General features: G+C 43.5%; 1 protein-coding gene across 4 annotated transcripts in view; it reads left to right on the forward strand.

Moving 5' to 3' along the window:
• LOC138261322 (uncharacterized) overlaps nucleotides 1–25,377 on the forward strand; it is an 888,401-nt gene that overhangs the window by 764,280 nt on the left and 98,744 nt on the right. For 3 of the 4 annotated variants that reach the window (XM_069210158.1, XM_069210160.1, XM_069210159.1), the window contains 4 exons: nucleotides 7,976–8,116; nucleotides 14,503–14,616; nucleotides 18,261–18,389; nucleotides 24,827–24,988. In XM_069210158.1, coding sequence (XP_069066259.1) covers nucleotides 7,976–8,116; nucleotides 14,503–14,616; nucleotides 18,261–18,389; nucleotides 24,827–24,988 — 546 coding nt within the window. Of the gene's footprint in view, nucleotides 1–7,975; nucleotides 8,117–14,502; nucleotides 14,617–18,260; nucleotides 18,390–24,826; nucleotides 24,989–25,377 lie in introns of those variants that run through there. The other variant, XR_011199068.1, reaches the window with a different exon arrangement.

The raw sequence follows: 25,377 nt of genomic DNA on the forward strand, positions 1-25,377 counted from the left end.
GTGACTCCCTTACACTGACTAGAGTGAGGGTCCCTACATGGACATACCACTGCCAACTAGAGACCTCATTTTAAACAGAATTATAGGCAGGTAACAGTGAATGTCAGGGATTTTTTCAGTGTGGGATTGTGAGTGACTTTATAAAGACAACAAGAATGTAGCTCAAGTTATCTTTGATCTGTCACTCAGAAACTTGAAAATTCACTTTTACTCATCTACATCTTTTTGTTATGCATAGCCCACCCAAATTGTATGCTCATGCTTTCAACAATTAGGCAAGGGTAGATTAACTACGGTGGCCAAAGTACAGCAAGGCTTAACCTGCCTCAGTCGCCTGCCCCAAGTTAGACACGGTGTCCCTGTACCTACATCAACCATCCTCTGTCCATTACACCACTCCCTTTACCAAAATAAAGAATTCCTGTCATCTCATACCAACCTCAGTATTGCTTCCAACACATTATTAAAAAGTACCACGTGTCAGGCTACCCACCCTCACCACCTTCTGTATTTACCATACTAAACTCACTCCACCTCTCTTCAGTCCACTCCTTTATCCCCCAGCTACATATAAATAGTAGCTGCCCTCCTACCAACCACCCCCACCATCCTATGTGCATCCATTCCCCACCCTGCCCGAAGCAGTGCTCTCTGCTCCCCATCAGAGCAAAGACCCAGCGCAGCCCTGACAGGAACTCTATGAGACTTGTTGGAACAACAGAGAATTCCTTTATGACAGAGAAAAATGGGAAACAACTTTTGTTTGTCACTTTTTAGAATTTGATATTCACTGCTGCTGCCTCGCAATGACAGCCATGCAGAACACACACATAGTACATGGCTGCTGAGAATGGTCAACTACAGCGAGGTTTGATCAATATAAAAAATATACAGGGCCTCACTTACGAGGCAGTGGTGCAGGGCAGCCTAGCAAGTGCCTTGCTGCACCACCAGGAGAGGGCAGAAAACGATGTATCTACAAGATACAGTGCAATTCTGTCCTCTCCCCCTGCGCTTGTGCACAAATTTCTACATAGCACCAATGCAGGCACCCTTGACCCATGATGCAGGGATGCCTGCATTGCATGGATGATTGTTTTCCTCTTTCTATGTGTGCTGCAAAGCGCTATTATTCTCCCTGTTGCTTCATTCTTATGCCACTCCTGAGGTGGCGTAAGAATATGACGCATTCCCAGACTTTGTAAATCTGGGAATGCATCAGATTCCCCACGGTTCCATGGGTGTTGCATGGGAACACCCCAATCGACGCCCATGGAACACCCCTTTGATGCAGTGATAGGCGTGAAAGGGGTCCATATTTACAAGGCCATTAAAAGTTACACAAGGTGGCTTTGCATGGCCTTGCAAATATCGACTGGCACGCTGCGCCACTGGAGTGTAAAAAGATGGCGCTCTGGTGGTGCAGTGTGCTGCTAGGGCCTCTTGAATGAGTCCCTGTTTTCAGGCATACTGGGGCAGGGTCTCGACTTTAAAATTGCAATTCACTTCCAAATATCTGTCAGTAGAGAATCTCTTGATAAGATTTCTATTGCTATTTCCCACCTCCTCACCGACTATTGTCATTACCCTACAGCTTCCCCACTGTTGGAACCACCACAAAGATGGCGCTTGTACTTTCTGCCTCTGATTTAGCGATTCTAGTCATGTAAATCAATAATCAGTCATTTATTTATTGGAGGTTTTTATAAAATACAACAACATCACCTTGCTTCTTCTTTGGTTAATTTGTTAAAGGATAATTGGAATCTAGAAAAGTCTAATTAGTATCTAAAGGGCAAAAGGACAGATCTCCGCTGCAGTGTTCTTCAATCAGTGTCATATTTGCTGATGGCCCTAACGTCTCTGATTACAGGAGTTTCCTAAAGATCATGCAGTTGGTTCAGATCTCAAGTTACAGTTCAGATTGTTCCAAAATCTGGATCTCCATACTTCCAAGGCATTCAAAAATATTTCACCTTTTGAATCATTTTGGATCATTATTCTTGAAATAGATTAAATACACTGCTTTCCCCCCAGGACTATTGGAGCACTATTCAAACTGGAGTTTGGGTTTATTAGGCAAACTTGTGATGTGAAAGTTTTCCATCTGAAGATGTGCCTTTCAAATGGACAAGCGCCTGATTGTTCTCTCAAAAAAGTGCTATGTTGTGTTATTTCTCCTTATGAACAACTAGGTGTCAAAAACCAGGTAACTCCCTGAGCTACTTTTATGTCCAGTGCCCAACAGTATGTATATACAACCCTTTCAGATATAGCTTGTCACAACCTAATGCACCTAAGATTTCTGCTGACTAATCAGAGAATTTAGGGGAATCTGGTTGATGTTTTGCATTAAAATAGACACTTTGTGAAATGGGAAATGTATGAATGTCCCAGTACCTTATTTCAAATTATAATCTGTAGGCTAAATAAGGAATATATGACAGTAATGTTCAAACAAACATAAGGCCTATCCATGTAACCAACTTAACCCTCTTGTTTGATCCTTCTGCTCATTTCTTGGGGCACTTAGTAGGATGAGTCAAGATACTAAAGCCCTTCACCATTTCACTGTTCCAAGTACCATTTTCTTTACCAACTCTCAGACCAATATTTGACCTCCCTTCCATTTCATGTTTTTAATCCACGCTAATCTGCAAACCTTCATTAGGACTAATTGTGTCATCATTTAATCTCTTTCTGCCAGAAAACTATGGCCATTGTTTGATTCTCTAAATATGTCACAGAAATACTTAATCAAAAGAAACCCCTGGCTTGTTAGAGGTCCTTAGACTACAGGGACACAAAAAACCTATTTCCCTGTATAAGATCAGTTTAGTCTTGCAAGAAAAATGTTTTGGTCCAATAAATTAGAAAAACAATGCAACAATCCATCTCACAATCATTTTCAAACTTGAATCGCATTTCCCCACCAGATGCCCAAATTATCCGTTCTGCCCTCTTTAGAGGGAATGGTTTGGAACTCTCCAGTTACTTCACAGATAAACAGATACAAAACTAATCTTGTTGAGCTTCCTTCATGAACTTAATTTCAGAAATGTTTCCTAATAACAAAAATATGGGATCGAGGATTGCCCAAAGTGAATCTCCTATTCACTTTTGTCTTCAAACTACCATTACCAAATCTTACTTAATTCTCATTATTGCTGTTTAAATAAAAATAATATACTACTCTTTGCAATATTCCCAAAGCACTAAAAACAGTCATATTAATCCCCTGCTAAAGAAATATAGTTTAGGCTGATAAATTCTAAACAGTTACTGACCAATTGCAGTCCCTTAAAAGCATAGAAATGAGTGTCCATGTAATAATCCAAACATCAGTAGGCATGATCCTATCTAACTATCAATTAGGCTTCTGTCTCGACTGTAGCCCCAAAACTGAAACATTAACAGTTCAAGATGAGAACATCTGCATACTAGGAGAGTAAATCCCAGGTCTTCTCCTCCTAAAGTATTTCTCAACAATTTGTAAAACAACTAAACATGGGAGATGCATCCATGCCTGGAAAACATGCATGAATATTTGTGGTAGTTTTTTTTGTTGCTGGTGTTCTTTATTCCTATTGGTTTTTAAATCACCGTCCCAACAACAGGACTTTGTGAAAAATAGGTTATGTGCTCAGCGGCATGGGTGTTGTATTACCCAGCTCTGATGCCTCTGCCTTGACCATATTTGCTTAATTTACCCTGCCCTTCAGTCAAAGAAATTTATTTTAATCAGTAGAATCTCAAAAATATATCATCACAATAATTGTGAAAATAGCTTTTTACAGCAGTATGTTGTATAATACACAATACATAGCATATGATAATATAATATCTTATGCCAAATATTTTAATAGAAAGAAGAATATTTCACTCACAAGTTGATATAATGTTAAAGTCACATTCTGAGAGCACTCTGGCAGCATCCACAATTTGATCAATGTAGTACTCAGCAAATAACCATTCAAAACAAAAACCTTCTTTAAGCTGACACTGTCATTGGCAGAATCATCAGGAAGGCTAAATATTTCATTGGTGTTAGAAATGGGGTCATTGGTTGGAAGTCAGGTTACCCCCTGTCCAAGCAAGGACCCTCACTCTAGTCAGGGTAAGTTACACACAATCCAAATTATCCTGTGCCCACCCTCTGGTAGCTTGGCACTGAGCAGTCAGGCTTAACTTAGAAGGCAATGTGTAAAGTATTTGTGCAATAACTCATACAATAACACAATATAGCAACACAAAAATACACCATGGATTGTTTATAAAAATATATAATATTTTATCTGATAAGATGTAGTTCAAAACAATCAAAGATGCTATAAGTAAATGTAGAGATATCACTGAAAATGGATATAAAGGGGCTCATTCTGAGCCCGGCGGGCGGCGGGAGCCGCCCGCCTGGAGGGAGCCGCCAAATGACCGCACCGCGGTCAAAAGACCGCGGCGGCCATTCAGACATTTCCTCTGGGCCGGCGGGCGCTCTCCAAAAGAGCGCCCGCCGGCCCAGAGGAAATGCCCCTGCAACGAGGACGCCGGCTCAGAATTGAGCCGGCGTAGTTGCAGGGGTGCGACGGGTGCAGTTTGCACCCGTCGCGTATTTCAGTGTCTGCATTGCAGACACTGAAATACACAGTGGGGCCCTCTTACGGGGGCCCCTGCAGTGCCCTTGCCATTGGCATGGGCACTGCAGGGGCCCCCAGGGGCCCCGCGGCACCCCCTACAGCCATCCTGTTCCTGGCGGGCGAACCGCCAGGAACAGGATGGCGGTAGGGGGTGTCAGAATCCCCCATGGCGGCGCAGCAAGCTGCGCCGCCATGGGGGATTCCAAGGGCAGCGGAAAACCGGCGGGAGACCGCCGGTTTTCCTTGTCTGACCGCGGCCGAACCGCTGCGGTCAGAATGCCCTGCGGGGCACCGCCGGTCTGTCGGCGGTGCTCCCGCCGACCCTGGCCCCGGCGGTCTGAGACCGCCGGGGTCAGAATGAGCCCCAAAGTGTCTTAAGTCTTTTAGAAGCAAACAAAGTCTCTTTCAAGCATAAGGTACCTGGTTTGCATGAAAAATCTCCGCAAAGAGCCGCAGGGGAGGAGATGCGTGGTAACAAAGGGGTGTGCGTTGATTTCTCAGGCCGCACACGGCGATGCGTTGTTTAGTTTTCACGCAGGGACGGCTGTGCGTCAATTTCAGGCGCTCGGTCGTGGATCCTCTTCAGATTGCGGGGTTTCAGACGCCCCGGGGACGGTGCGTGGATGAAGTCACAGGAACTTCGTCAATTCGGTGGCCGTTGCGTCAAATTACCGCACAGCAGGCGCTGCGTCGATTCCTCTCTGGAAGTCTGGCTGCGTTGTTCTGGTTCGGCTGTGTGGTGTTCCGGTGCGCCATGCGTCGAATTTCCGGTCGCTACACTGGCGCTGCGTCGATCTTCTCATTGCGAAGTAGGGCTGCGTCGATCCCGATCGGCGAGCAGTGAAATTTTCACCGCGGTGCAGGCTGTGCGTCGTTTCTGGCAGGCTGTGCATCGAATTTCACCACACAAGGAGTCCTTCTTGAAGAGATTAAGGTGGTCATTCCGACCCTGGCGGTTTCAAACTGCCAGGGCCGGGGACCACGGAAGCACCGCCAACAGGCTGGCGGTGCTTCCAGGGCCATTCTGACCGCCGCGGTCAGTAAAGGGGAACCGGCGGTTTCCCGCCGGTTTTCCCCTGGCCCAGGGAATCCCAAGCAGCGCCGCCATGGGGATTCCGACCCCCTTCCCGCCAGCCTGTTCCTGGCGGTTTTTACCGCCAGGAACAGGATGGCGGGAACGGGTGTCGTGGGGCCCCTGGGGGCCCCTGCACTGCCCATGCCACTTGCATGGGCAGTGCAGGGGCCCCCTAACAGGGCCCCACAAAGATTTTCACTGTCTGCTTAGCAGACAGTGAAAATTGCGACGGGTGCCACTGCACCCGTCGCACCCCTGCAACTCCGCCGGCTCCATTCGGAGCCGGCTTCATTGTTGCAGGGGCTTTCCCGCTGGGCCGGCGGGCGCTCTTTTGGAGGGCGCCCGCCGGCCCAGCGGGAAAGTTGGAATGGCCGCCGCGGTCTTTTGACCGTGGGGCGGTCATTCGGCGGCCAGATATTGGCGGGCGGCGACCGCCGCCTGCCAATATCAGAATGAGGGCCTAAGTCTTTTTGGTCCTGAGACATCAGGGAACAGGAGGCAAGCTCTATCCAAGCCCTTGGAGAGCACTTTTTTCACCACAGCTAGAGAGCAGCAAGGCAGCAGGGCAAATGCAAGGCAGCAGTCTTTCACAGAAAGCAGTCAGGTGAGTCCTTTGGGCAGCCAGACAGTTCTTCTTGGCAGGATGCAGGTTCTGGTTACAAGTTTTTTCTCCAGTAAGTGTCTGAGTTTGTAGGAGCAGAGGCCTGTTTAAATACCCAAATGTGCCTTTGAAGCGGGGGAGACTTCAAAGAGTGTCTTAGAAGTGCACCAGGTCCCCTTTCAGTTCAATCCTGTCTGCCAGGGTCCCAGCAGGGGGTGTGGCAGTCCTTTTTGTAAGAGCAGGCCCTCCACCCTCCCAGCCCAGGAAGACCCATTCAAAATGCATATGTATGCAAGTGAGGCTGAGTATACTGTGTTTGGGGTGTGTCTGAGTGAATGCACAAAGAGCTGTCAACTAAACCCAGCCAGACGTGGATTGTAAGGCACAGAAATATTTAGGTGCAGAGAAATGCTCACTTTCTAAAAGTGGCATTTCTAAAATAGTAATATAAAATTCAACTTCACCAGTCAGCGGGATTTTGTATCACCATTCTGGCTATACTAAATATGACCTACCTACTCCTTTCAGATTAGCAGTTACCACTCAAACAATGTATGAGGGCAGCCCCAATGTTAGCCTATGAAGGGAGCAGGGATCACAGCAGTGCAAAAACGAATTTAGGAGTTTTACACTACCAGGACATGTAAACTACATAGGTACATGTCCTGCCTTTTGCCTACACAGCACCCTGCCCTATGGGTTACCTAGGGCATACCTTAGGGATGTCTTATATGTAGAAAAAGGGGAGTTTTAGGCTTGACAAGTACTTTTAAATGCAAAGGCGAATTGGCAGTGAAACTGCACACACAGGACTTTCAATGGCAGGCCTGAGACAAGGTTAAGGGGCTACTTAAGTGGGTGGCACAATCAGTGCTGCAGGCCCACTAGTAGCATTTAATCTACAGGCACTGGACACACATAGTGCACTCTACTAGGGACTTAGAAGTACATTAATAAAATTAAATAGTCCAAGTGGGTAAGATCCAATGTTACCATGTTTAAAGGGAGAGAGCAAATGCACTTTAGCACTGGTTAGCAGTATATATTATCTATTTTATTTAGAAGCATAGTGTGTGAGACTTTAATATGATGAATGCTTGTGATTTTGCCCCAGATTTATGAGAAATTTCAGTTCTGTGGCAGCACCAAAAACTTACGCCACCCCAGGGGTGGTGTTAGCATGGCAAAATGAGGAGGAATGTTTTTATTCCTCCTCGTTTTTGACTTTTTCTATGTGTGCTGAATCCTGCATATGCAATTGCTATGGATGATTGTTTATGTGCAGGAAGGTTTCCCTTCTCCTGATCCAATCACTCCTCTCAACGCAGACACCCATGCAGTATGGTGCAAGGATGCCTCAGTTGGCACAGGCAGTTTAATTTAGCACCGGTGCAGGGGAAAACACAGGGCTGTTCCATACTCTTGTGAATACGGTGCAGCCCTGCATTTCAAAACTGGTGCAGAGCGGTGCTGATGATTCTGGAGTAGCACTGTGCTGTAGCAGTTTTTATAAATCTGGTCCAAAATGTACTATTGTGGCTTATGTTAGTGCACACAATAGCATAAAAAATTGTTAAAATCAAGTTTACAGGTCAGCATTATAAAGTGATAATTGTAGATAAAAAGTGCAGCATTTGTAATTCTATTTCAAATTTTGTTGCAAAGGTGGGCATCTCATCATCCCTGAAGATTGGAAAGGAACGGTTAGAGTGCAGAGCTAGTTTGACTCACCCATTCAACATTGCTCTGAAACAGCTGGAGGTAACTTCACTGTCAGAGAAGAGAGGAAACAAGTATAGTCAGCAGGTAGAGTATAATAATAATTCTCCGACATAATTCCAAAAATGTTCTGTATGTATGTTTATCACATATATGTTAAAATAGCATTATCTTCACTATAACCCTTGAGATGTATGCAGGATTGAAGAACGTCACTGCAAACAGAATATACAGTTTGGAATGTGAAAAAATGTAGAGACTTCACTTTCACCTGCTTAGTAACACTGTGGATTTTTTGACAATTTAATGAAATTGGAAGATTGTTTTCTTTAAATTAAGCAGAAAAAAATGCAGAATTAGATTTCACTTGAGAAGAAAATAGATGAAATTAAAAAAGTTATACAAATTATTTATAAGGTTATCTAGTCATTCCCTACATATTTTGAAATGTCAACAACTTTTAGAACTTTGTAAAATAATGCTAATCTTGAATTTGCTGACTACTCCCCTTATAATCTGTAAGCATTTAACAGAGGATGTTAATGGAGGGAGATTGCCAGGAGATGTTGCTGAGGGTGCATGGCAGAGCAAATATCACTTGCACTGCAATTGGGGATAAAATAATGCACCCAGTCTTAAATTGGTGCATTTGTGAATAAAAGAATTCTTGTAATTCTCTGTGTTGAAGAGATACTATTCTTCCTGTAGTCGGAGATTAAATAATTAGATATATTTCAGTGACGTTTGCCTTTTGTGGAAGGTAATGCCCTTCTGGACAACTGGTCTTACAATGACTAGTCATAATTTCTTGATAACATGAGCAATACCTTTGACCAAAGTGGCACCCTAAACATCACCCACATACTGAGTCAGGCCACACAAGTTCGGAAGACAAGCATACACACCATCAACCATGATGTGTATGTCATCCATATAAAGAAGCTCTATTTGAGTTAGTAATGCTGCATATGGCTAGGATTTGAAATGAGGTGCTGATGACCTGGATGCAGGTAATCTATTGGTTTTGGATTTTTGTTCCTCCTCCATTTTCGGGCTTTTCGTTTTTCAGAAGATTTGATTGCCTGGTGGAATAAATCTCTTACATATCTTTAATTACATATGTCCAGGATGAGGAATTTGAGAGATCGGCATGTGAAACTTAATAAGGAGTGAAATGCCAATGTGTTGTTTGAAAGTAAAACAGTAATTTCTTATCCCTTCTGTAATGTACATGAGGTTGGTTTCTGCCAAACAGTTTGGTTTAAGCTAAGTGTTAGCAGTGGCTTGTGAGAAAGTGGATTATTAGTTGGGATAAATGGGAACCACCACAAGTAATAATGTCACTATCATGTTAGGCCCACTAAAGGTTTCGGTAATTTAACCCTGAGCTCAACCCCTGGTAGCTATGGCACAGAGAAGACAGGATTAACTTAAGAAAATGTGTAAAGTATTTAAATTTACTAGGACATTTAAAATGTCAAAAACACAGTTCGATTTATACAAATAGAGAGTCATTTATTGAATAAAATGACACCGAATTGACAAATATGTTTTTTGAGGGTACCCATTGATATGAATTTTGAAAGTTTTAAATAAAAATAGCCACACAAAGTGCTAACTGCAAACCAAAGTTATCTGGTTGCACAGAACCAGCACCTAGGCACAATTTAAGGCCAACCACGAGTGTGGGTCAGCTGCAAAAATGAGGCTAGACCTAGTCAGAAGTTTTAGCTTCTCAAGACCGCCAGGGTCTGGTTGGCAGTTTGACTGTTGCCAGAGCAGTGGTCCGAATGCTTTGGCGGTGGTCTGACCACCACATTACGGCCGTGGCGGTTGCGCAACAGTTGGACCACTGCAGTGCCAGCACAGCCAGTCTACACCCACAGGAGGGACTGGCAGTACTAGTGGTCCCAATCCTCTAGGGCAGCACTGCAAGCATTGCCGCCCTGGGGATTACGACACCCCTCCTCTGCCAGCTTTTACATGGCGATAGCACCACCATGTAAAAGCTGGTAGAGATGGAGTGCAGGGGACCCCAAAGGGCAGTGCAGGGGCTCCCATGGCCAGCCCTGTTGTGCTGTTCACTGTCTGCATTGCAGGCAGTGAACAGTGTGACGGGTGATAGCACACCCTACACACTGCAACATTGTCACCGGTTCAATTGTGAGCCGGCGTCAATGTTGTAGGCTGTTCCCAGCTGGGCTAGTGGCAGAAACACCATTTAGGCCTGCTGATCCAGAGGGGAACTCATAATGGGGCCTGCGGAAAGTCTGCCCACTGGAAGCAACCTGACCGGGGAGTTTGGCGGACGGCCTTTTCCATCCACCAAACTCATAATGACCGCCTTAGTCTCTGAAATTAAAGTCAGAAATCCTCAATGAGGCAAAGCAGCAGACTGTGACAAAGGAGGGATCCATGAGGCTGGATAGCAACTGCATGCGGTCCTGGTGAACCTATTGACTTTTGCAGGCAAAGCTCAGAGCAGGAGAAATTCAAAATTTGTGCTCAAAGAAGGTCTCTCACTGGACTGGCCAGGATACTTTTGGTGCCTTCACTGGTGAAGATTGCTGTGTCCAGACTAGGGCCCTCATATACAAAGGCTGATGGCCCACAGTTCTGCCACGGGGAAGGAGTAAATTATTCCATCTACATGATGGAGGGACCTCCCACCTAATTTAATAATTACCTCCAAGCTAGCATTCATTTAAAAAAGCATTGGCAGAAAGCACTGTTCCTGCGGTTCCTGTCAATGAATTTTCCTCTGTGGTACAGGCTGCATCAGCAGGCCACAGCCCTATAGCACAGGGGTATTTCTTTTTTATTTACAGAAAGAAACCCCCCAAAAGGCATTTTCTTTTGTAGAAAAAATAATAATAAAGCTTCCCTTGCCATGGGAGTCCGCTCCCATGGTGAGAAGAGCATCCTTTGGGGCGAGCCGGCATGTAGAAATTTCTCCAATGGCCCTCACTCACCACGGCCGTCGGAGAGGTTTGGCCATGGTAGGGGCCAAGTAGTCTCCCCTGTGGCCAAACTGATGGTCCGCTTGAATTTAAATTGGGTGGGCAGACCACTACGTTGGTGAGAAGGGAACTATGTTGCAGCAGCAACAGAGTTCCCTCCCTACCAACATATAAATCTGGCACTTAGTCACCTTTTTGGAGCTCGTATTCCTCCAGCAGGGCAAGGCTGCTTGCAGCAGCTGAGCAAGGCTCTAGGAGGCCAAATTTCCTCTCCCCAGTTTCCTGCTGACACACATTTTCTGTTGTGGAAAAACTGAAGAAAAAAAATGGGAGCAACCTAACTCTTTGGCCCATCGGCAACAACCTTAGTTGGATTGACTAGAAAGGTTTCACTTGCTCCTCTGGAGGACTTTGGAGCCAAAAAACGTACTATTCCCAGGTATTTCAGGATTCTAGAAGGCAAAGTACACTTTGGCAGAGACAAGGGTCCCAGGACATCAGTCTAATACTGCAGGGGGTGGGGTCAAGACACTAGCAGAGGCCACCAGCAGGGACCAGGAAAGATCCAGTTGGAGCTGGTCCGCTGGGTTATTAACAAAAATGGGCTTCTTGCAGCTTGTGGTAACCCTGTACTTAACAGGAGGTCAGCCAACTGACCATTGAAGACTGCTTCTTTGTCTTGGGTACAAGCGGCAGCAGGTCCACCCCCTCAGGTCTCCACACAGGTCTCAAAAGCAGATGTAGTCCTTCTACCTTCCACAGTTCCGTAGTGTTCTGGGAAATGTGCCCATGGATGCTACATTTATGCCAGGCACTAGCTTGTGAGTGGGGGAGACTCCTGGCCCTTCCTAGACAAACAGGGAAAACATTCACAGAGGTAACAGTGCTCAATTTTTCAGCAGTTCCTGTCTGTTTGCCTTACAGTAAAATCCCACACTGTACCTCTCTACCTAAATTCAACATGGCTGATCCCTTCTTTCCATGTGCAGAGCATGTGTGCACATGTATGGCCAGAAAATGAGCAACCCCTCTGTTGTGGTCATTTCAAACCAGTTTTGGAGGCAGTTTCTCTCCCACAGGAACCAGTGCCTGTCTAACTGGATGAACGAAGAAGTGCCCTGCCCAGGTGTCAGCTAGCATTTGCCTGTGACAGGATAGGACGTTCTGAAGTTAATCAAGTTCATGGGAACAACCCGGATGGTCATCATGCCAGAGGGACAGAATCACCTCCCTACATCCAGTTACTTCTTCTCTGCAAGAAGTTTAGACACCTCAACATGGGGGCTATTCTGCTGATAGGTGACTGTTGGATCTCATGCAAAAGGGGCAACAAAGCTGTAGACAGGGAGAGAACATTTTCTAAAATCACCTTTGTCTTAATAGATAATAAAAAATAATTCAGCTTACCATTAAATTGGATTTTGAACAACTAATGAAAAGAGTATTTTATCTACATTTCTAACTGTTTTCTAAACAAAATTAGCATTATTAAATGAAATAATGTAACCAAGTTGTTTCCTAGTGAATAGAGAGCTTTACTGCAGTGAAAAAAGCTTTTGGGGCTTTTTTTCTGTAAGAATATATGTTACATTAATTTTCTACAAGTCCTAATTTCAAATACTATCTACTCTTCTCTATGGCCTTGAAGGCCTATCAAAAAGGCTTGTTTTCATAAGTCAAAACTGCCAGAACCAAGCTAAAATTGCAGGCCTGCAGTCATATTTACTCTGTCAGTGTAGAGTGTGCACAATGAGTGCTGCAGCCCAGTACTGGCATTTAAATTACAGGCACCGTGTAACATGGTACCATATACTAGAGATGTATAGGTATGTCACTTAGGAGTACATCCTAATTCAGGGACTAATTAGAAGACTTGCAGTATACAGAGTAAAAAAAACGAGCAGCATCAATCCACAAAACATGGGGGCGATCATGGAAAAGATGTGTTTTCCTACGCTTGTATTAGGTTTGTAGGGTTTATGGCTGGTGGACACCTGTATTTTTAGGATTCGGAACTCAGAGTTGCATGGGTCAGAATTTCATTAGGTTTATCTTATAAACTGATGGTTCTCTGGCTAAATCTTCTTTCGCTCATTGGACTCAGAGTTTTCTGAAGTTGCTCTTTTGTACCTCAGTGTTATGAGTCTTGCTTGATGTAACTGGAGTTTGGTTGTACTTTGGTTTACTTGAAAACCAGGGCTGTTCAGAAACTTTACTCATTGCGTTTTTAATTGTTACTTCAGATCTGTATTATGATTTTTCTTTTCTTCAATTTCACTGACTTTGTTGTGCTGGATAGACATAGTTGTGTATGCTTCCTGTCTTTTGTGTCTCCTGATCTAAATATCAAAGAAGACAAGGACACAGATGTGTTCTTGTTCATTAGAGAATTAGTAATTGTTGCTGTGATGCCTCTGCTGCACTTAACCCATCAACCCTCTGGTTTGTTTGAAACTGTGCTGTACTTCATGTGAGCATGACCTGAGGGAAAGGCTATTATGCTATTTTTTCTCCATCTGTTAATATTCCATTTCTGATCTATTGTATTTACAATTTTCTTACTTAAAAAATATGAATATGGAATTTTACAACCAAAAGGCATAGCCATACCTCAATATAATGTTTGGCAATAGACCCCTTATTGGATGTTCATAAGCCAATCAGTCATCACTGTTCATGATATATATCGCACTTAATGGCTTCATTCCCAACAGAGGTATTTAACTTTGTTTAGTTCACTGGGGAGAAACATCGAGTAACTCAGGAAGCATGGGCTAGGGCTCAGAGGCAGGATTTAAGTTGCTTGTCTTCTGTTGCCAACATTTGAGATTTAATTACTAAATTATGCTAACGTGCAGTCATTGCACCAGGTAGAGCTCACCTTTAGTCAGTGCTAAACTTATAAAGAAAACATATATTTTACAACTGAATGCTGGAGTTGCTAAGCACCAACGCTGCTGAGCCATTATAATCACTAATACCTCTTTCTTCTACTACTCTAAACTTGCTGTCTGTGTATCTATTGCATATTCTTTCTCCCTTCGTCACTTTTTTCCTATCGTTTTCGTCTTTCTCCCTTATGATTCTTTCTTCCTTTTGCTCTGGAACACACTCTGATGATTAAAAAATATGCCCTCGTCCCCAGAATTGAGTAGCAGAGAGCACAAACTAAGCTCTGGGAAATGCTGACTACTTAATTATTTCTGGTTAGAAAGCTAAATAGTTTTTGGACACTACAATGGTGAATATATGGATTGTTAGCAGCAACTGGATCATTCTAGGATCTCAATTGTACCTCTGAGATTCATTAAAATGATCCTTTAGCTGTATACTTTGTATCTAAACAGTATGGTCAGATCCAATTACCTATATGGAATGGGACCGCAGAGTACAGAATGTTGTGTACATAATTCCACCAGTGCAACATACTAACAGGGGATATACCTGATCTCTTTTAAACCGTTTTCCACCTGCTGATTAATGACTGCACCACTATTCTTTTCTTTGCTTTAGGCACAATTGGCCTGGGACGGTGGTCTGCCAATTGACTTCAAATTTACGTTGAACAACAAGTCAAAGAACAACACAACATCCTGGGATGCCTGTTTGACGTTTTTGTCAGGTCAGGTATGAGTTTGGAGCTTAATGCCTTTTCTATGTTTAGAGTGATGTTGACATTTCCCATGAGTAGGTCTGTTCCATCCAACTGCAACAGGAGACGTTGAAAGAGAACTTTAATAATATTTAAAAGTTGTGTTTCATTTTAAATCTATCAGATGAGATGAAAATGCACTTTAATAATTTGTAAAGCCAGTACTCACACATACAATAAAGGTTTCAAACACAACTACAAGAGTACATGCCTAATCATTGCTCACTTTGATTTTGACAAGACAGCATCATCCTTTCAGTTGGAAGGTTCTGGGGACCTCTTCTATCTTTCCTCTGCCACCCACTGAATCCTTTCCTCCACTTAAGTTCTACCTCCAACCATATTACCTTTCACAAAAATAGTAGTGAGACATAAACAAGAAAGTTGTGAATGAGAGGATGGCAGGGAGTACTTGCTCTTTTTCAATAGAAATCCATTATAAACAGATATTAGAACATTCGAACGTTGGCAGCTCCATTGAAAACAATGGAGTGCTGCGGGCTTTTACTGGCCGGTAAAAGCCCGCAGCGCCAACATTCCAATGTTTGCTTTGTTCACAGCAACAGCTGTGAACAAAGCCTCACGGAGCCCGAGGGGATTTTAATCATTTTTTTTTTTTTAATAGAACATTCTGCCCTGAGTGGCAGAATGTTCTAATAGCCTTAGAACCCGACGTAGCAGGCTCTACCGGCTATTAAAGGCCCTTTCCCTTGTTAAATGTGGCCTTTAATAGCCGGTAGAGCCCGCTACGGTGGGTTCTAAGGCTATATTAGAACATTGGAATGTTGAGAGCTCCATTGGAGACAAAGGAGTGCTCTGGGCTTTTACTGGCAGGGAAAAGCCCGGAACGTCAACATTCAAATGTTCTTTGTTCACAGCAAACACCTGTGACAAAGGCCTCACGAAGCCCGATGGGGATTTTAATCCCCTCGGGCTCAGTGAGGACTTTGTTTTATTTATTGGAACATTCTGCCCTTTAGTAGCAGAATGTTCTAATGGCCTTATAGCCCTTCCTAGCTGGGCTATTCTGGCAATTAAAGTCTTGCTCCCTTGTTAAAGGCACTCGCCTTCGGCTTGGGCTTTTAACGCTGGAGTGAGCCTTTATTGGCCGGTATGGCCCACCACGGCGGCACTAAGGCTATATTAGTGAAAAATACGGCCTTCAGTTCTCCTAGACATCGCTCTGCCTTGAAACACTGTAGACTCCATGGCCCCTTTACCAGTGCCCAGGTAACTCTGATGTCCCTGGTTAAAACAATTGCCAGCGTCATAGGAATTATGAGATCCTCAGGAACAACTTCAATCGGTTTTGTCCCAACAGGGGATTTTAGTAGATGAAAGCAGCCAAAGTCTCTGGATTAAACTCCAGGGAAATGCGAGAAATTGTGAGGGAAATCAGATCCGGTAACACCAGTTTTCTATATTAATTTGCTTTTGCATAATTAGGCAAATTTCATTAAAAATATATGAAATTATGCTAAAAGCAAAACCAGCTATACCAGCGCTACATTTTAACACAAAATTAGTCGATTTTAAATGAGAGAATGTATTTTTCACCTAAAAAAATACCACAAACAAACAAAAGTAATGAGAACAACAGATGTTCGTGGTCTGGTTGTTGGCACTTTTCATGTGCTCCTGCCACATGGCGTGATGGCATAATTTCAGGAATTTTACATATTAAGTGTAACAAGAAATTTTCAAAATTAATCAAGGATATGCCACATAACAGAAACGTCACCTGGGCCTAATCTAGACCTGCCGATCACCATTTTGTTACAGGTGACTTACTCATCAAGCCAAACCTCTGATATGCTAACAACTAGCCTCAGAGCTGCATGAAAAAAATGCATCAGAGGGCGTCCACATACAAAAAAATATATAACTTTAAGGCAACTTGAATCTCTGTTAGCCCAGGAAGCTTTAGATATGGTGATGTAAATGCATATCTTTAAGATTAAAAAAAACTCCTTTTTGGATGAAAAAACAGTGCAGGAGTGCCTCTCTGAAACTGAGTCGTTCAACCTACTGCCAAATGTGTCTTCTCTTTCCACGTCTCTGCCTTCTGTCAATACAGATACCTCAAAATGGTGGAGAAGCAAAGCATAACTAGTCTGGTCCCATGCCTACGAAGCAGACCAGGAGATTAGAGATATCGCACTTTCTCAAATGTTTACAGTATATGATTGTAAAATATAAATGGAGAATGCAGGCAATAGAACAAATTATTGAAGGCAGCTCTCTTACTCATGTGCAAATGCCATGACAGCAGTGAATAAGGGCATCAGCATGTTGCAGAGAGAGGCATCAGGAGGAAGAAATCACCAATCAAAGGATAGATGGGAGGAAGAAAAAAGAAGAAAAGTGGGGCGTAAGAAAGAAAATGAGGATCAAAGACAGAAGTAAGCAATAGTTGGGAAAGAAAAGTAATGAGCAGGGCTAAAAGGCGAGACAAGAAGAAAGTTAGAGTCATGAAAAATGAGTTTCAAGCCAGGGGTGACAGAGGATGAAAGGAAGCAGTGTCTGGGCAGGGAAAATAATGAAAGGAACCAAGCGAGGGGGGAAGTGCAGGTGTGGGGTAGTCAAAGGGTGGATGCACCAGGGATGCAAAGACCAAGGGGAAGGGAAGGAAGCAAGACCATTTGGGTGGTGAGAGAGGGAAGAAGGCCATGCCCCGGTTTTGGGTGCTCAAATAAAATGCTACTGCAACATGCAAAACGAAAAATAGTTCCCTGACGCCATCAGTGAAAGGAAAAACTCATCCAACCAAGACCAGGGTTAAAGAGCTATGCTCCAAGGACCGGACAAAACAGAACAGGTAGAAAATAACAAAACAAATCCAATGCAGAACGCTATACCAGTCGACAAAGCCACCCAATGAAATACCCTAAAAAATATGCAAAGGTGTACCTAACGATGCTGTCTGCGAAGGACAGATGTAGCAAGAATGCAAAGAGCTTGGTGGAGTAATGTAGAGGTGACTGGACTGGGGCCAAAATCTGCAGAATACATTGGGGACCTGTAACATGCAGCAGACTACACTGCACATGTGCAGCTTGAAGGGCATCATGACAAGCACAAGGGGTAGTATGATTGATTGCAAGATTGGTGGAATTATTTTCAGAACTCCTAGCATAATTGCATTTTACATGTAGGAGCACGGCACATGCACAGCTAAAAAAAAGATGCTTTGAGCCTTTTGCTGTAATTTGAACCAATAAACCAGATGGTGCCTAAGTTGTCTGCCCTACCTCACCTAATGGAAGAGCCATAACTGGCTGCAGGCAAATGCAAGCTCAGGACCCGGGTTTGGGAATGCATTTTGGCAACTTCCTCCCCTTCCAATAGAAACCGTTTTGATGTATCTTTTGTAAGTATGGCGCTCCCTGCTGACAGCACCCAGAACTGCTGCCTATAATTGCCTTAATGCAAATTGGTCGAGCAGTCAGTTTCCTTAGTTGTCAAGTATACATTCAATTGTGTGGTTTTAAAAAAGTAGGCTCGCAAGTCCAAAAAAACAATTGTGCAAGATGACTCTTATCTGGTTGCCCTATAGTGATTCTAATGTTTATTAATCAAGGACACTAACGTGCACATAATGTTCTTTTATGTATCTTAGCTCCAGAAAATACTACACTTTGGAGATGTTCTAGCATGTGGCTCTGTGGAGCAATCATCAGACTCTTTCAATGAGACCCTAGACCTGAACTGGGAAAATAAGAGAATCCTTCAGAGCCTGCTGTTTAAGGTACAAGAAATATTTTGTAATGTATCGTTTCATTTTCAAACAGTATTCTGTCAACAAATTTGGCTATGTAGTAGGTAGGCCGGTGTATTTTCAAATGTCACATCCATCAAATTCTGCTTTTGCAAAATATGACGCCTTTTCTTTCATGTTTCTGCCAAGTCACAAACTGTTTTGTGGAACTCTGTGAGTAGCAATGTATCAAGAAATGGCGTGACGAGGGAAAAAAGGATCAAAGCTGTATTATTCATCAGGTGCCCTGTTCATGTTTGCACCACGACGCACCTTTAAACAGGTGTGCCGGGCACAAACATGAACAGGGTTCCGGATTACAATCAATGCGATGTCCTCAGGGCAGCTATAAACCAGGATCTGCCATGGGGACAGGCATTCAGTGAAATACGGAGCGGATGCTTTAATCAGCCTCTTTGTGTTTCACAGGATGGCCTTTGGGACCTGCTTTGTTTCCTCCAGAGGGCTGCCTTCAGGTGACACATTGACACTGTGCCACCTTTTTGTGGCACACTGTCGGTGCACCTCTTGACAGCTTCTTTGCCTTTGCTCCAGCATCTGTAATATGGCGTGGGCACAGAGACAAAGAGATTCCCTCACTTGCATGAAGCCACACGCCAGTGCAAAATAGCATTTGTGCTACACATGCACAAGCACTATAATGTTTACAAAAGGGGTTGCACAAGTGTCTGTGACCCCTTCTGTAATACCAAAGTGCCCTAAGGGTGCACAAAGAGGGCGCAAGGCACTCAGTGTAATAAGGCTCCATTTGTTCAAAGTGTTGATTTGGGATAGTGAAGATGCTGTGCAGTGTCGTGGTGGCAGATATAAAACAACATGAAGTCATGGGGATGCTAACAAGGAGAGGTAAACCTACTGCAGAGATGTTTTCATGATCTGTATGTCACTGTCAGTCTAGGCACATCTGGGGATTTCTGGATGCTCTGAAATGATAGTCTTGGGCCATGGTAGAGAATTGGCTATGTAGGGGACACTAATACCTATGGAAGTTATCTGCATTCAAAGCACAGGGATAACTCAAAGTTTTGGTTTCTCTGCAAAGGGAGAGTGGTCTTGCTGCCAATCGTCTCATTACTACTGTTCCAGGAAGGTGGAATATCGTTACATGCAGACAAGGAGAGAGCTACACATTTGGCTGCTGAGTGGCTAAGATTTATTGGACCTGATATCTTTTAAAAGAGTCTCAACATCAAATTTAACACAAGGGTGAAGAGTACCTGGCTTCTTTGAGATGCTGTTAATGTTACTATTAAACATATCTGAATTACTAGATTTGTCTATGAGATTGCTCAACAGGAAAACCACATGGTCAGTTAGGTGGAGTCACTTTCTATTTTTTCTAACAAATCTAGATGATCCTTCACTTTGTGAAATATATCCGTTTTTGATGGAGTGGTTAGACAGCCCCCATTCCTCCAAAATCTTTTATTAATGCTCATTCCACCAGGACCATCAAAATCAAGAACACTCACCTCATAGCAGTGTACTGAATCTTGTGAGTTTCATGAAATACCCTAAAACATACAAGTTTTGGAATATCGAGGAAGTAATGTCGAGGTCACACAGCATTGTGACAAGAATATTGAGGGCCAAAATATCGACAGATAAGCAGATATTTAGCTTCAATACCTAACTCCACATATACATACATTAACAATACATATATCTCTTCACCAAACATAGGTATCGAGTTAAAAATAGTACACTAATACCCAGCTTGATGCACTTACTTTCTTGATGTTTTGGTCGTCGATAATATGGACATAATATTTTGTGACCTCGATGTTCCCTCCTCGATATTTGATAGTACACTCCTTCCCTCCTAAGACTGTCAATATCCGTTGACAGTCACAATGAACATACATTTTTATATTTATGATATTTATTGAAAGGATTTTACAGGTGAAGATGTAGAAAGGATATTGAAAATATCTATGCCATTTGCCTAGTTCCACAAACATGACAAAAAATGGCATTCATAATGTTTTCTTTGATATAAAGAGTACACACATCCCTAAACTGATGTAGGCTGAACTTCTCAAAATAAACGAATAAATATATTTTCACTGCATTGTCCTCTGTACCTTGTTCCAAAGTTTTTGTAGGTTCTTGAATTGGGGAATATGGGCTTTTAGATATGTAATAAATCTAGGTGATTAAAGAAAAGTTTAACTGATGAACTTTAATAAAAAAAACAGTTGTAATATCAATGTCATTAACATTATCTCTTTACAATAAAGCTTTTTAAATTCAGTGGTTAGTGTAGGATGCTGGATAGCTATGTAGCGTACCAATGTAAGAGGACAATATGCAGATAGTCCAGGGCGACCATTATGAAGTGATGGGTTAAAATTATTAAGTCCAAAAACTCTCTTTTGTGGCAGTATGGGCGAGCAGTTAGGTTTATTAGAGGACAGTGTTAAGCATTTATTGCACACACAGAGTTAGTAAGTGAGACACTCACTCAATAAAGAAATCCAACACCAATTTATAAAAATAACACTTATTTCTATATGAATTTAGACACCAAGGTCATCAGAAATGGGTACGTACTTTTCAAGATATACATTTTTATAGGTTTCAAACATTCACATAGTGCAATTTCTGTGGCGGTAATGATATTCTATGGGGTAAAAACATATCATATAGTGTATTTAGGTGTCATGGCGTTCGGGTCCTGCAGGGGTATGAGAGTATGGTTATTGCTTCTGTGTGTGCCATAGCGTGCAATGGGTGGGTGCCCGTGTACCCCAGTGCTGGCATTCCCTTGTGGGGGCTGTTGTGATGGTGGTTTGGGGGGGGATGGGTATGTGCAGTGGGCATGCTTAGGTGAGGGGTGTCCATGGTTTGTGGTCGCATGCAGGGCTTGGTGTTGGGATGGGTGGGTTGTGATGGTGAGACATTAGCAAGGAGGATGAGTGATGGGGGCGGGGGGGAGGGCGGGGGTATGATTTGGCATGCCGGTGGGGGGGGGGGGATGAAGTAGTTGAGATTCGACTTACCAGAGTCCATTCCTCCGCCTACTCCTGCGAGGCCCTCAGGATGCAGGATCGCCAAGACCTGTTCCTCCCATGTTGTAAATTCTGGGGGTTGAGGTGGGGGTCCGCCGCCAGTCTTCTGCACCGCAATGTTGTGTCTGGATACCATGGAACGCACCTTCCCCGTAGGTCGTTCCACCGCTTCCTGATGTCGTCCCGATTTCGTGGATGCTGACCCACAGTGTTGACCCTGTCCACTATTCTTTGCCATAGCTCCATCTTCCTGGCAATGGTGGTGTGCTGCACCTGTGCCCCGAAGAGCTGGGGCTCTACCCGAACTATTTCCTCCACAATGACCCTGAGTTCAGCGTCTGAAAACCTGGGGTGTCTTTGGGGTGCCATGGGATGGTGTGGATGAGGTGTGGGGTGGCGTTTGTGGCGTTTGTGGTGATGAGTGTGGTGAGTGTGGTGGTGTGTGGTGTTTTGTGCGTGGATGTTGTGTGAGTGATGGTGTTATGTGCCTGTGAATGCTCTGTACTAGCTGGTGGTGTCTCTCTCTGGCCTTAGTCAATAAATGGTGGTCATAGGGGTTATATTGTGTTGGGTGTGTGGGAGTGGTGTTTGTATGTGTATCAGGTGTGTGTATTTCAAAATGTCCAATGTGGCAGTGTTTTGGAGCTGTGTGTGTATTTTGACCGCGGCGGTGTGTACCGCCAATGGAATACCGCGGTTGAAAGACCGCCGCGTGGATTCGTGGGTCGGAATGGAATGGGCGTATTTCTGTTGGCGTGACGGTGGAGGTTTGGTCATCGCCAGTTTTTCGCTGCCCATTGGTGTGGCGGACTTTTGTGGATGTCGGGTTTTTGGCGGTTTGCCTGTTGCGGGTCAGAATGAACGTGGCGGTTTCCCGCGGCCGCGGCGGTGTTATGGCGGTCTTCTGACCGGCGGTAAGCGCATTTTACCACTGAGGTCAGAATGACCCCCATTGTATGTAACTGTAAAGTTTTTTGTTCTAGGCACTTTAACCGAATAGTCAACATACAACCACATATTGTTTTGCTACAGTGTCAACACTACACAGTGATTTTCTGTAATAATCCAGTGATTTATAAAACAACTCATAAAATAAATCAACATTAGCCATTTTGATCTGTGCTTATGTTATTCATCTCTAAAGGGTGAAAAGCTGATTTGACCTAGTCGACACTGGAACTGCCGGGGACCGCAGAGTTTAAAAGCCTTAATATCTTGGGTGTCTCACTGGTCTTGCATTATGTCATCAGCATCAGACAGAAGGCACCCTCAACTGGATAATTTTATAGAGGCAGCAAGAGAGTCTTGTAGCTGTGGTACAGAGCCTCTATTTACAGACCAGTTGCCCAAATGGGGTGTAGGGTGCCTTTGATCCTCATCCCTTGACTTTCCCCTTAAACCAGAAAATAAATGGATCAGAATATTTCATGAGTGCCCCTTCAGTGTGTCCTTGAAGAGCATAGAGCTTTTGAGCAAATCTATCTGCAAATTGAGCAATAAGGTACACTCACAGGCATCGTCAGAGCCCACATCATCAAGATAGTATTCTACACTGATGACACATAGCTCATCCTCTCCCTTACCGACTTATCCAGCACCGCCAAAGTAAACTTCACAAACTGCATGAGCAATGTCACTGATTGGATGAAAAACAATTGCCTCCAGCTCAACACAAACAAAACTGAAATCCTTATCTTCAGCAACAACCAGTCCCCCTGAAATGCCTCTTGGTGGTCCTCTGAACTTGACCCCCCCCCCCCACCTGCTCCTACAAATCATGGCAGGAATCTCTGGATCATCCTGGACAGAAATCTCTCCATGAGCAGATAGATGAATGCCGTTGCCTTATCATGCTTCCACATCCTGTGGATTATACACAATATTTTCAAGTGTGTCCCACTTAACACCATACAAACAGTCACCCAGACTTTTATATCAAGTACATTCAACTACCGAAATGCCCACTACTTCAGAATTCCAGCCCATGCTCTATGCCACCTCCAAACCACCCTGAACACCACCTCCAGACCCATCCTGAACATCTCACGAAATTACCACATCTCTCCACATCTCAAAAGTCTCCACTGGCTCTCAGTCCAGGATAGATGTAAGTTCAAGCTACACACCTATGCCTACAAAGCTGACTACAACACTGGCTCAGCATACCTCAACCACCACCTCAACTTCTACCAACCCACCGTACACCTTTGATCTGCGTCCCACACAAGAGCACACCTCCCTAGCATCAAGAAGGCTCGAAGCGGAGGACACTTCTTCTAATACTGAGCAACCAGGACCTGGAACGCATTCCTGCAACCTCTCAGAACTTCCCCCTCCCTCATAGACTTTCGAAGGAACCTCAAGACAAGGCTCTTCGAGACAAAACAGGTATGATTTCCTCCTCCTTCAGACCTTCTAAATTTAGCACCTGCGTACCCTCCTGGGTGATTAGATGCACTCTACAAATCCCCGTAATACAACATAGTTGACATAATTCTTCAAATTGTTCTTGAGAAAAGATCCCACCCTCACAAACGCACCTGAGTAAGACAGGGCCAACTTTTCTCACAATGATCCAGCTTTTATCATTGTTCACGGTGGCAGCAAGCAATAGTGTAATGATGGAAATGGGCAGTGTCAGGAGTGGTAGTGGATTACATCACTGGTTGAAGTAGGTGTCAGCGTCCCACATTTAAGATATGTATTTATTTATTTATTTTGCATAATAAGCACTAAGTACTGGGCAGGAAAAAACTTTGTGTGCTTCCCTTGACTAACAGAGTCAGCCTGAAGCGAACAGATTGCATTCAAGGGGTGTCATTAGTCCGGAGAAGCTATGAACAGATGCCAGAGGTTGAGGGACACTTAAAAAGAAAATGGATGGTTAGCAGAGGAGGTGTCAGCAAAAATGTAGCTGAGAAGAATTTGTGTGGTATTTTGCACGGGAGAGAGCAGTGGGGCATTTATCGAGAAAAAGAGGAGCACAAGAGCTTGCGTCTAAAAATGTTATTAAAAACAATTTTACTTCAATGTCTTTATTTTAAGTTTTGATAATTTTACGAAACCCAATGCAATCCATTAGGATTTCATTATTTCTGCCTTTTTTCTAACCCTGCATCCTAAGTCCTCTTCATTTCATTATGAGTCTTTTTATGTACAAACAGACACTTAATCCTCATTTCTGAGTATGATTTTAACAGAGGAGTGGTCTGGGCTATTGGTAATTGTAGTTCAGCAGAAACAAGGTCACCTTTTCAAAACATTGAAGAAGAACTGTACAATCAATTTACATATTATATTTTTTTTAAATAACATGTTCAAGTATTGAATTTCAAGAAACTGTTCAGAGTAATGATTGCAATAGCAATCATTTGTGTTTTCTTTATCTTGTTTTAGAGAAATGGGCCATTAAAACCAGATGTAATTCAAGCAGAAGCTACTCTGGAAAATCTTTTCCTAACATCTTGCAGCAAGGAACACATACTGGCAAGGATGGAGACAAACTACGTGGACTCGCTAGAACATTACACGAGTCTTGGAGTCTGTGAACTTCCAAATGTAAGTCGCTATTAATACAAGAGGGCAATTCATGTCTGAGTCGTAGTGTACAAGAACACGTAGGTAGCTCTCATCTTAGGGTACAGATTGAGCTTGAGTTTTGAATTAGTAAGGGTTTTCTTCAGCATCTATCTATGATGGTCCATGTCTTAGCTCCTATTTGCTATCAAAGCTCAATTGCTGCCCTCTATTTGAGTTACTACTTATGTCAGTCCTTCCAAAAATATGGTTCCACATTTCAGATATTTCAGTTATTAGACTGGTTCTTGGAATTGTATGGCATGAATTATTGCAAGGTTTAGAGTTCATGGACCTTTGTCTGCACAGCAAGTTGAATTCGGTTTAGGGATGAATCAGGCGTGAAGTTAGAGAAAGGGATACTCTTGTCA

The sequence above is a fragment of the Pleurodeles waltl genome, chromosome 10 (assembly GCF_031143425.1).
Source record: "Pleurodeles waltl isolate 20211129_DDA chromosome 10, aPleWal1.hap1.20221129, whole genome shotgun sequence".
Taxonomy (NCBI): domain Eukaryota; kingdom Metazoa; phylum Chordata; class Amphibia; order Caudata; family Salamandridae; genus Pleurodeles; species Pleurodeles waltl.